General features: G+C 45.8%; 1 protein-coding gene across 1 annotated transcript in view; it reads left to right on the forward strand.

Moving 5' to 3' along the window:
• Positions 1 to 8,712: 8,712 nt before the first annotated feature.
• LOC143828498 (aldehyde dehydrogenase family 3 member B1-like) overlaps positions 8,713 to 12,968 on the forward strand; it is a 29,832-nt gene continuing 25,576 nt past the window's right edge. The window contains exons 1-4 of the mRNA XM_077318848.1: positions 8,713 to 8,823; positions 8,950 to 9,060; positions 9,807 to 9,927; positions 10,054 to 10,139. Of these exons, the coding sequence (XP_077174963.1) occupies positions 8,728 to 8,823; positions 8,950 to 9,060; positions 9,807 to 9,927; positions 10,054 to 10,139 (414 nt within the window). The 5' untranslated portion in view covers positions 8,713 to 8,727. The remainder of the gene's footprint in view (positions 8,824 to 8,949; positions 9,061 to 9,806; positions 9,928 to 10,053; positions 10,140 to 12,968) is intronic.

The raw sequence follows: 12,968 nt of genomic DNA on the forward strand, positions 1-12,968 counted from the left end.
AACATCTGGCAAATGGATCTGGGGGGGAATCTGGGTGGCCGTCCATCAGGAGATACAGCTGGGTGCCATCAGCATACTGATGGCAACCCAAGCCGTAACTCCTGACCAGCTGGGCCAGAGGGTGCATAAAGATGTTAAAGAGTGTGGGGGAGAGCACCGATCCCTGTGGAACTCCACAAGGGAGCCTGAACGGACTCGATATCCCAATGCCACCCTCTGGATCCGGTTTAGGAGGAATGAGTGTATCCAGCGCTGTACCCCTTATCCCCGTCCTGGCAAGGCGGCATGCTAGTAGCTCATGGTCGACCACATCAAATGCGGCTGACAGATCTAGTAGAACTAACACAGCAGAACTGCCTCAATCCAGCTGGCAACGGAGATCGTCCGTCAGGGCGACCAACACCCCGTGGCCAGGACGGAAGCCAGACTGGTATGGATCAAGCACTGAAGTTTCCTCCAGGAACACCAGGAGCTGGTCTGCTACGGCCCTTTCAACTACCTTTCCCAGGAACGTTAAGTGCGCAACTGGGTGGTAGCTGGCAGGGTCTCGCGGATCCAGCGATGGCTTTTTAAGGAGCGGGCAGACCACTGCCTCCTTTAGCAGCTCCGGAAACTCCCCTGATCGGAGGGAGCAGTTAACAATGTCACGGAGCTGCTCTCCTACCCTCGGCCCCCTTCCTTGAGGGGCCAAGAAGGGCAGGGATCTAGAGGGCAAGTGGTCGCCCGCACCTGCCCCAGCAACCTGTCCACTTTGGGTATAGAGAGCCATCTGAAATCATCAAACACCACATCCAAGACCGGCTAACAGGCCTCCAGTTCATTTACTGTATCAAGCGTGGCAGGAAGGTCATGGCGGAGTGACAAGACTTTATCCGCCAAAAAGCTTGCTGATGCCTCACAGCCAAAATCCAATCTCCTACTATTCTGGCGCGTATCCTCCAGGCGGTCAAGTATCAAACTACCCTAAACAATTGGGTCGGACGAGAGCTTGCAGACGCAATTTCCACAGCAAAATAATCACGTTTTGCCGCTTTCACTGCCATCTCATACGCCCTCATAAGCATGCAATAATATGTTTTTGCGGCCTCATCGTGATCTTTCCACCACACTTGCTCAAGTTGTCTCAATTCCCACTTCTTTGCCTGGAGCGCCCTGGTATACCATGGCAACTGTTTGAGTCGAGGGCAGAGAGGATGTCTAGGGGCAATCGTAGAATGCATTTCAAAAATTAGCTACAATGTCCAGTTCAGGAGATCGCCAGGAGAAAGCTGGAGATTCTGGGAATTATTAAATCAAATTATGAAACATGAAAAAAAACTATAGCATTATACAATATTATACAATTATAGAGCATAATACAATATTCTATACTAGAATTAATGCCCATTGTAGCTGACAAAATGGGTGCTAGCAGGGGGGGGAGGGAGGAAAATAGCAAAGAGAGGGGGAGGTAGAAAGGAAGTGAGTGATTAAGATAGAGAGAGCATGGCATTAGGAAGCATAAGGGGAGGTGTTATCCAGTCTGTAAGGGCATGAGGTTGAATATATGTGTTGTGTGGTGGTTTGTGGTGGCATAGTGACAAATGAGGGCATGGGTGTGGGTGTCAAGAACCTGTGGTTTGGAATGTTAGTTGAGTGTGGGAGAGGACTGACCTTTGGGAATTGTGGCATAGTGGTTATAGATGAGCTTTCAAGAGCCATGTCTTCAGATATGTGAAGGAAAAATCAGACTGAAGTCTCTTCTTATGGGGAGATTACATGGCAACCAATTCCTCCTAGTTCAGTTGCCCTACTTCTGTCTCCATTTTTGTTACTGTTGATATAATGTTATGTGCCCACATGCTTCTTTCACTGTTGCCCCTTAGAAGAAGAGATGGATTATCCCCTTCATGCCCCCACAATAGACAACTTGTGAGGGATGTGGGGCTGTGAGAGGTCTGAGAGAACTGAAAATGGCCCACAGTCATCCAGCAGGCCTTAGGTATCTCTAAACAGTTTAAAATCACCTTCCCTTCCTCTCCCCATAACAGTCACCCTGTGAGAGAAGTGGGGCTGAGAGCTCTGAGAGAACTGGAAATGGTCCACAGTCACCCAGCAGGCCTCAAGTGTCTCTAAGAGGTTTAAAATTGCCTTCTTTTCCTCTCCCCATAATAGGCCCCCTGTAAGGGAGGTGAGCATAGGGGCGGCCCAATCAGGATGTGGCCAGCTGCATTGGCTGCACCCTGATTGGCCCGTATTCAACTTGGACACCCCGGACACACTCCTCCCACAGGGCCATTTCACAAATATAAATCAACTAAACTGGTTTTCTATACCATTATATCCTAAGAATATCTACCGTATGGTTCTATTATTTGTCAAAATGAATAAAAACATAATCCTTTTAGCTTATGTTGTTGTTGTTAGGTGCAAAATCATGTCCGACCCATCGCGACCCCATGGACAATGATCCTCCAGGCCTTCCTGTCCTCTACCATTCCCCAAAGTCCATTTAAGTTCACACCGACTGCTTCAGTGACTCCAGCTTATGAAAACACAAAAAATGTGCATGAGTTCTCAGGGTTGTCCATTTAAGCCCCCCCTCCCCCACTAGAATCTAGAATTTCCCTAAGTCATGATTTAGCAGATTTTTTTTTTACTTTAAGAGTCTATTAGAAATCTTTGATTATTCTTGCACATGCCCAAGAAAATATTGTACATTCTGAACCATTACATTTCTCATACATTAAATCCAACTGCTTAACTATATTCCTGTAGCTACAACGTTTCCCTATTGGGTACAACTTAACCATTTTATCAAAATATCTCAAAATTCCTTCTCCACAGTTTTAAAAGGAGCAGAGAAGAACAGCAGAGAAGAACAGTGTTAAAGCTTTAGCTAGAACTAATAGCTGTTATTCTGCTATTCAAAGAACATGTACTTACATTCTTCATGGCTTGTAAACCTCAGTATGTATGTACTGATTAGGTTAATTGCAAAAGCTCTTTGGTGTTTGTTGTTTACCCCATAACCAAGAGCCTCTTGTGGCACAGAGTGGTAAGGCAGCAGACATGCAGTCTGAAAGCTCTGCCCATGAGGCTGGGATTGAAATCCCAGCGCTGGCTCAAGGTTGACTCAGCCTTCCATCCTTCCAAGGTCGGTAAAATGAGTACCCAGCTTGCTGGGGAGTAAACGGTAATGACTGGGGAAGGCACTGGCAAGCCACCCCATATTGAGTCTGCCATGAAAACGCTAGAGGGCGTCATCCCAAGGGTCAGACATGACCCGGTGCTTGCACAGGGGATACCTTTACCTTTACCTTTACCCCATAACCAAGTCTAGCCAAGGCATTGTCATTAGGCAGTTCACTCACTGCTGACACATTGTAATAGTAAAAACAACCCCATCAGGACTCTTTTGTCTTACACATAGATGTAAACATTCAAATACAACCAATTCATCAATATCTATTGAATCGTGGACATTGCTAATTTCCCCAGAAACCTTACTGCTAAGAAAATTTCTCTATACTGCATGAGTTTAAAAACACATCCAACATCATATAGTCTAGGTTAGCGAACCCCAACCTGTGGGCTGCGGACCACATGTGGTCCTTCGACTAATTGGAGGTGGGCCCCGAATGACGCCTTCTCCCCCCTGCCCCCGGCCCTTTACAACACACTTCGGGTGTCATTGTCTCCCATCACTCCCAGATGGGACTATCTCATTGCAGAGAAACAAGCTCAGGGTTCCCATTGATTTGTCATTGTCATGAGTTAAAATTTCCATGAAAATAAAATGTTCCTTGTGTTCATTGTTGTGGCGTGTCTATATCTTATTTTGCAGGGATGCTTTAACATTACCATAGCGATCAGAGAGGGTTAGGGCAGTGGTTGAGAGTAGAGAAGTAAACTACCCCCCCCCCCAACCAGGCCTCAGTAAAAGGCGTTGAGTGGTCCCCGGTGAGTGGTCCCCGGCGTTGAGTGGTCCCCGGTGATAAAAAGGTTGGGGACCACAATTTCAGAAATGTTTAGCCTTTTTATTTTCTCATCCTTGGATAAATGTTGACATGGAATGTTTCAGAAAAGCCTCATCAAGTGTTAAAAAATAACACATTTCTCTCTTGCTCAAGCATTTGTGATCCATCAGACATGTACCTGGTTCTTTTAGGCACTAGAAAAACATTCAAATAATAATCTGAAACAGGTGATTCCTCTTCTCTATGAATGACAAGAATCTCTGGTCATAGTAAAGTTTGCTACTATGACAAGAATTCCTTTTAGGTCTTATTGTAACACTTATTGTAACATTTCTAGGTAACACTGTGTGTGAACGAGACCTTGGGGTACTTGTGGATTGTAAGCTAAACATGATCAGGCAGTATGATGCAGCAGTAAAAAAGGTGAATGCCATTTTGGGTTGTATCAACAAGGGCATCACATCAAAATCAGAAGATGTCATAGTCCCATTGTTTACGGCACTGCTCAGACCACACCTGGAGTACTGTGTGCAGTTCTGGAGGCCTTACTTCAAGAAGGACATGGATAAAATTGAAAGGGTACAGAGGAGAGCGACAAGGATGATCTGGGGCCAAGGGACCAAGCCCTATGAAGATAGGTTAAGGGACTTGGGAATGTTCAGCCTGGAGAAAAGGAGGTTGAGAGGGGACATGATAGCCCTCTTTAAGTATTTGAAAGGTTGTCACTTAGAGGAGGGCAGGATGCTGTTTCCGTTGGCTGTAGAGGAAAGGACTCGCAGTAATGGGTTTAAACTACAAGTACAACAATATAGGCTAGATATCAGGAAAAAATATTTCACAGTCAGAGTAGTTCAGCAGTGGAGTAGGCTGCCTAAGGAGGTGGTGAGCTCCCCCTCACTGGCAGTCTTCAAGCAAAGGTTGGATACACGCTTTTCTTGGATGCTTTAGGATGCTTTGGGCTGATCCTGCGTTGAGCAGGGGGTTGGACTAGACGGCCTGTGTGGCCCCTTCCAACTCTATGTTTCTTTGATTCTATGGGTTTGTGCAAAGCAGGGGCAGAATTGTTTTTACATGCAACAATGGTGACAAAACTTATAATAGCTTCTGGCTGGAAATCACAACAGGAGCCACAGATGGGCCTTTGGTGTGAGAAACTCAGAGAGCTAGCTTTGGTGGTAAGGTTAACAAACATGGTTAATCAAAGATGGTTCTAAGAATTTCAAAGACACTGGGACAAATTCTTGAAATGCTTGCAAAATTAATTATCTTCTGTCTTTCTTTCTGAATTTTACATCTATTAGAAAACAATAAAAATTCATTAAAAAAATATCACCTGTCATACAGCAGACAGAACATTTTTCCTCACCCAGCTAGTACCCCTTTCCAATAGTGGGTGCTTTCGTGCATGACTTCTTATATCAAGTCCTTCGGAATTCTGAAAAAGCGTGATAGGGCATAACCACAAAATGGCTACCAAGGGAGGCAAAGCCAAGAATAACATGTGAAGGTCACAAAACTCTTACAGTAATTATTTAACATTTTAAGCAGAAGCTCTGTTTAACAGGATGCCATTTAAACTAGACAGAGTTTATTGTTTAAACTTCTGTTTTGTTTAATGAACATCGTTTAAAAATATTTTCTTGTGTGCTTGAAGCTTCACTGCATGACTGAAAATAAGATTCCTATGTTGAGGTGGCAGCTGCTGCCAAAACAAATTTAAAATTTTTTTGCAGTCATTCAAATCTCCAGGGACCAACCTGCCACCTGGCCATGAATACTTTCTTAAACCAATTGGTGGGCACTAAGAAAGGTGTCAGTGGGTGCCATCTCACCCATGGGGATCCTGGGCTTAGCTGTCTGGTTTTGGCACAACCCCATGAAAGGGTCAGGGAGCTGGGGTCATGATCTTTAAAAGGTAGTTTGATTTTCTTTTAAAGTAGGAAATTGGTGTTGACTTAAATAGAATTCTGAATAGTCTGAAATTTCAGAATATTCAACATTCTGAACCTGAAAGATCACAATTACAAATCTGAACTCTACATCCAAATGCTCATGTTTATCCAAATCCATCTACTATATCATAAAAACACCATAAGGGCAGGTTCAGAGTAATCATGTCTACCTCCCCTCCCCCCACATAGAGTGTCATAAAACAGAAAAATCCTACAGTAAGGGTGCCAACCTCCAGAGGCAACAGAATTTTTTTTAAAGAAATGTGTGTGTATGATCCACCAAAACAGGTGCTGTGTAAACGTGACATCTTCCACACTCCATGGGAAGAGGTAGTCATCTATGGTTACAAGCTCAAACCAGCAAGAGTTCATGTTAGACAGTATGCAATTGATTTACTGTTTTATTATTGATTTCTAGCTGGAGAAACTGTAGAAGGTGCTGTGTCATGGCACTTTGACTTGAGACAAAAGCAGGATGTCCAGGAAACTCCAAGAAACATGAAGGAAAGTTCAAGAAATGCCAGTGAAAACACACAGAACACAGTCAGTGCAAGACAGCTGAGTGTTAGACAAAAAGCCAAACTCTGGGAATTTTCCTCTCAACAAGGTACAAGTTCTTCCCACACAGGTTCTACAAGACAGCAGGATGCAAAACAACAACCCCAATTCAAGGAAGCTCTTGTGGAATCTGCACTTAAGGAAGACTATCCTGCATCTAGGTAAGGAACAGCACTGAAGACCATTCCTCCACAGAATCTGAGTTGACAATATTAGGCCCAAAAATGATTTAGTACTGGGGATGTACTGACCAAATCACTGACTGAACTTGAGATGGGAAATTAAACCAGGAAGCTGTAAAAAGAGATTACTTTAACAACGCTCATATTGACTGGGTAAATGAAAACTCTGGGTCAAAAGAAGTTGAAAGAAACAATGAATAGGGCCAGATCTCTTGAAAGCAGGGTGGAGTATTACTCAACTCCTCCATACTCAATACTGGAGGTTCTGTTAGACTATATACCAGAGATCAGAAAAGGTCTAAGGACACCAGCATGGCTCACAAGCAGGATGAGGGAATGAAAATGGCTTCCTTCAGAGACTGGAGGATTGCCCAAATGAGGCAGAGGAGAACAAATACAAAACCAACAGAAGTGCAAGCAGATAGTTAGGGTTGCAAAAAAGGGATTTTAAGGAACATATCACTAAAAGGATAAAGACCTTTCCTGCTCTAAATACATTTGGAGCAGGAAAACAGCTAGGGAATCAGTTGGACCATTGACTGATAAAGGAATTAAAAGTGAATGTTGAAAAGCTAAATGAATTCTTCTCATTTGTCTTCAGTGCTGAAGATATTAGGCAAATACCTGTTCCTGAATAGGTGTTTTCAGGAGGAAGGATGTGGAGATTAGGGAAATATTGGTGACAAACTGCAAACCCACAAATCACTAGAACCAGATGTATCCATCATAGAGCTATTATCACCTTGTTCATTTGTAAACCGCTCCTGTGGAGTGGTAAGTATAAAGCAGTAAGGGGTAGGTGGGAGGAGAAAGGTGCGGGTGAGTCTGTGATAAAGACTTGGAGGGGCCAATCAGGTCCCAATTGGCCCCTCCGAGTGTCACTGCCCGGTGAGAGGCTTCATTGAAGAGGTGGCGTTCCTGCTCCTTTCCCACTGGCAAGGCAGGGACATTGGGCGGGGAGGGGGGTGGCGGGAAAGGAGTAGGGCCCTGCCAAAGGAGCCTTAGTCCCCGGCAAATGTACAGCCCTGATGTGTCACTGATGTGCCGGGCCTGTCCCTTTGCTGCCCACGAAGCCTGCCTGCCACCTGGATGCCGCCCGCCCGAGACAGCCCCGTGACAAGGTGGGGGCGCCCTGACCAGGAACCGCACTACACCCAAGGTAAGCGATGCGTGGCCTACCCTTCCATTCCCCCCTGGGGGGGGCTGCACCCCCGCCACTGCCTCCCCCACCCACCCGTCCTCCGCACTCTTCCGCCACCCACCTCTCCACATCGCCCCCGCAAACTGCCGCAGCTTTGCGCTCTGCGGGTGAGAATCTACTGGCCGTTTCCGGCCCTAGGGAAGCGCACCTGGCCTCAACCAGGGCCAGGGCCTTTTTGGTCCTGGCTCCTACCTGGTGGAATGAACTCCAGGGTGAGCTGCAGGCCCTGCGGGATCTTTCAGTGTTCCGCAGGGCCTGCAAAACAGAGCTCTTCTGCCAGGTCTATGGTTTTGGCTGGGGTCGGTGAGGTACATCTACTGCCTCCCCCTGGGCTTTTGAAGTTAACATCATTGGACTTCCTTCTCTCCCCTTTTAGTAATAGGGGATAGGAATAGGATCTTTTCCGCCATGTTGGAAGGATTTTAAAGTCTTTTAATGGGAGTTTTAATGGGGTTTTAAGACATTGTGACAGAAAATAAATAAATAATCACTGACTCTTCTAGGAGGTGAGAGTCTGTGTCAATTGTCCACACTTCACAGTGGTTGGGGTAGCCTTGATAATAGTTCGCCTCAGGACGCTCTAATCATACAATTTGTCAGGAATTTTGATTTGTACCTCCCGATAATTTAAATATGCATTTGCGTATACGCTGCTACTTTACTATTTTTTCCTGATATGAAGGAAAATAAAAGGGAGCGTTGTGAGCTATTATCAGCTGAATCTGTGCGCATCCTGCTGAATAACAAGTGTCATCAAAACAATCCACAAGATTCTTAGAAATCCTTTGATGACTTGCTTTTTCTCCAGCTCAAACCCCTTTGCTGCCCTGGTGGATTGTCTGCGTGCTAAATGGCTAACAGGAAAGACTCGGCTGATGGAATATCGAAGGACCCAGCTGGAGGCGCTGAGCCGCTTTATGGAGGAGAAAAAATGTGAAATCCTGCAAGCCTTGAATGCAGACTTGCGCAGGGTGAGTGTGGTGATGCAAACAGAAGTTCTGGCTGAATAATTATTCTCAGATCAGGAGCAATTGCTCTATTAAGTGGTTTGTAAGCCTGGCGTGGCTAAAACTGAGATCCTTTCATTCTCCCAAAAGCCCGCATTTGAAGGAGAGCTGGATGAAATTGGTCTTGTTATGAATGAAGTGAACACAGCACTCAACAACCTGGAGTACTGGATGGCAGACGAGCATGTAAACAAGAACCTGGTAAGAGAAACAAGCTGGAAAAGGTAGAAATATGGCTTTGTGTTGGAGAGAAGGTTCTTCTGTGTTTGATTTGGTGGAGGATATAGAGGCTAACCAAACTTTCAAGTGTCCCAGAGATTCTCACTCTGAGGTACTGATCACTTCTATACACTATGTGTCCCTGTTTCTACTGTGTACTCCTGACCCATTTTATCAGATTACATTTAAAGAATCCATTATATTGAAAACATCGTGTCTAAACAAATACAAAACCATAGCAAATTTACTCTGAAGTAAATCCTGAGTTACTCAATGGAGCTTACCGCTAGGGGAATGATCTTAGGATTGTTGCCGTAGTGTGATGCATAAGTGCATCTATAATCTTCTTGTGTGCATCTGACCTAAGGAGATCATGTCATATTTTCAAAAGTATAATTACTTCTGCTGTACATAATTCCCTTTGGCACTTCCACAAGGCACTAAGTTATTTCAGCACGCAGTATAAAAATATAAAACTCAGCAAGTGGAATAATCATCACATCTGCAATAATTTTCAGAACATAAAATCTTTGGCGTTTTCCTAAGAGAGAAAAATGGAAGTCATACAGATCCATCATTCTGACTAGCAGGGCCAGAGAGGAATGTGAAAAGCACTCTTCCAATGGGCTGGACACTGAAGACAAATAAAATTGTTCATGTTTACAACTTTATTCTTTTTCCCTGCCTCAAGTGCTTCATGGGCTTTTGTTGTTGTCACCTCCTTCTAGGCCATGACGTTTGACAGTGCCTTCATCCGCAAGGACCCCTATGGAGTGGTGCTCATCATTTCACCCTTTAATTACCCCTTTTACCTCACCTTGGTCCCTCTGGTGGGGGCCATTGCAGCTGGTGAGTGAGAAGCTCTCTGAAGGCTGTTTCCCACAGCCCTGACCCATGCTCCCTTGAGGGTTGGGTCCAAATGTGTGGTGGTTTATACACCTTGTTACCATAGTCATATGTTCTTTTCTCCATCAGGGAACTGTGTGATTGTGAAACCTTCCGAGCTCAGCAGATGCAGTGAGAAGCTAATGGCTGAAGTACTACCTAAGTACTTTGACCCAGTGAGTTTTGATGCAGTTCTCCCCCATTTCTTTTCCACGTGAAAACATAATAATCATTCACATACATGATAATATTAATGAATGCAAATTCAATATTTACTTCAACTGCCTTGCTGCATAGTTAACAAAAACAAGGGATAAATGTAGAAGCAAGATAAATTTATCTATAGGGAAGATGTATATTTTTATGTATATGATGATGATGATAGAATCATAGAATCATAGAATCATAGAGTTGGAAGGGGCCATACAGGCCATCTAGTCCAACCCCCTGCTCAATGCAGGATTAGCCCTAAGCATCCTAAAGCATCCAAGAAAAGTGTGTATCCAACCTTTGCTTGAAGACTGCCAGTGAGGGGGAGCTCACCACCTCCTTAGGCAGCCTATTCCACTGCTGAACTACTCTGACTGTGAAAAAATTTTCCCTGATATCTAGCCTATATCGTTGTATTTGTACTTTAAACCCATTACTGCGCATCCTTTCCTCTGCAGCCAACGGGAACAGCATCCTGCCCTCCTCCAAATGACAACCTTTCAAATACTTAAAGAGGGCAATCATGTCCCCTCTTCTCCAGGCTGAACATTCCCAAGTCCCTCAACCTATCTTCACAGGGCTTGGTCCCTTGGCCCCAGAGCATACTCGTCGCTCTCCTTTGTACCCTTTCAATTTTATCTACGTCCTTCTTGAAGTGAGGCCTCCAGAACTGCACACAGTACTCGAGGTGTGGTCTGACCAGTGCCGTATACAATGGGACTACGACATCTTGTGATTTTGATGTGATGCCCCTGTTGATACAGCCCAAAATGGCATTTGCCTTTTTTACCGCTGCATCACACTGCCTGCTCATTTTTAGTTTACAATCCACAAGTACCCCAAGGTCTCGTTCACACACAGTGTTACCTAGAAGCGTATCCCCCATCCAGTAGGCATGCTTTTCATTTTTCTGACCCAGATGCAGAACTTTACACTTATCTTTATTAAATTGTATCTTGTTCTCATTTGCCCATTTTTCCATTGTGTTCAGATCTCGTTGAACTCTGTCTCTATCTTCTGGAGTATTTGCCAGTCCTCCCAATTTGGTTTCGTCTGCAAACTTGATGAGTAGTCCTTCCACCCCCTCATCTAGATTTAAAGCCCATTGTATGTTTAAATACAATGGGCGCTAGAAAGGGAAGATTAGAGAGTGCCCGTGGTGGCAGAGTGTTAGTGGTGTTAGGGCAGAATGGATGGGAGAGTTTAAGAAATTAAGTTTAAGAAAAGTGTCTTCCTTGTTCTCTCTCTCTTGTATGTCTCTGACTGTGTCTCTGTGTTTTTATCTCGCAATCTCCCTCGCTCGCTGTGTGTCTTTGTTTCCTCCCTCCTCCTATCCGTGGACCAATCTATCCAGGCTCCCCTGATCTCCTGTCTGTTTCCCAGCCAGCCCTGTTGCTGGTAACCGGATGGTTTTCTGTCCTGCCTTCCACGCCTCATTCCTGTGTATGTCTCTGGTCTTTCTTTTTCTCTCTGGCTGGATCGCTCCATCTGTGTTTCTGTCGCTGCCTTTCTGACTCCCGTGCGTCCATCTCCCCAGCCAGCCTTCCAGATAGGTCTTTATGCCCTGTCTGTCTGCCAGCCAGAACTGTGTCCTCGAGCTGTCTCACTCTCGGTATATCGGAGGGAGGGGGGAGGGAGGGGTGGAAGGGGCGAGGCATGGAGTTCTGGGGCTGAGGGCTCGTTTCCTGGAGGCGAGTGGTCTCGGCGTTGTTCTTGCACGGCAAGTGGAGGCGGGCATTTTGCGTCAGAGCTGTCTGCTGGTTAGCGGCTCCTGATTGGGCCATGCGGCCACTGAGTGAAAGTTAAAGTTTTGAGGCAGCGCGAAGCTGCTCCCGACCCCACCACCCTCAGCTGTCGCCTCTGCTGTTGGCTGTTTCAAGGCAAAAGGGCAGTGAGTGGAATTTACAGCTTTAAGGCGGCGCAAAGCAGCTCCCAAACCCACCCCACCCCACCACCCCCAGCCCTTGCCTCAGTAAGCAGTCTCAAGGCAAAAGGGCAGAAGCAGAATGGTTAGGAACACAAAGAAATGAGATGTGTTTTTGTTCTCACAGTAGCAACGGAGGCGAGGTCTGGGGGAGGAGGGGTCGGGAGGCGCGGAGCCCAGCAGAAGCCGGGAGAACGGCGGCGGTGGGCAGGAGTGAGTGGCAGGGCTGGAGGACTTACCCCGTGGGCTGCGAGCGTGAGTCTGCGAGGTGAGTCTGTGGCTGGCTTGGCCCTGGATGGACACTCGGAGGGACCCATCAGGAGCCGCTTCGCGGCTCCTGATCGGTCCCTCCAAGTTCTTATCCCGGACAGGGCCCGCCCTAACTCCTCCCCGACAGGGCTTACTCTTTTATTTAGTCCATGGTGCCCCGTGGGTGCCACGGGACGTTTAAAGATATGTTAAAAAGTACCAGACTGAGCACCGAGCCCTGAGGTACCCCGCTACTCACCTCCCTCCAGTCTGATGAAACACCATTGACAACAACTCTTTGAGTGCGCTTCTCTAACCAATTCCCTATCCACCTAACTATCTGAAAATCCAGATTGCAGTCCTTCAATTTATCCATCAGAACATCATAGGGAACCGTATCAAAAGCTCTACTAAAATCCAAGTAAACGACATCAACCATATTTCCACGATCCAGCAAACCTGTCACTTGGTCAAAAAAGGAAACCAGGTTGGTCTGACAGGACCTGTTGGAGACAAATCCATGCTGACTTCCTTGGATCACCAAATTGTCCTCCAGATGTTTGCAGATCGCTCCCTTTAATATCTGCTCCATTATCTTACCCACAACAGAGGTCAGACTCAC

This window comes from Paroedura picta, unplaced genomic scaffold (genome assembly GCF_049243985.1).
Source record: "Paroedura picta isolate Pp20150507F unplaced genomic scaffold, Ppicta_v3.0 Ppicta_v3_sca35, whole genome shotgun sequence".
Lineage (NCBI taxonomy): Eukaryota > Metazoa > Chordata > Lepidosauria > Squamata > Gekkonidae > Paroedura > Paroedura picta.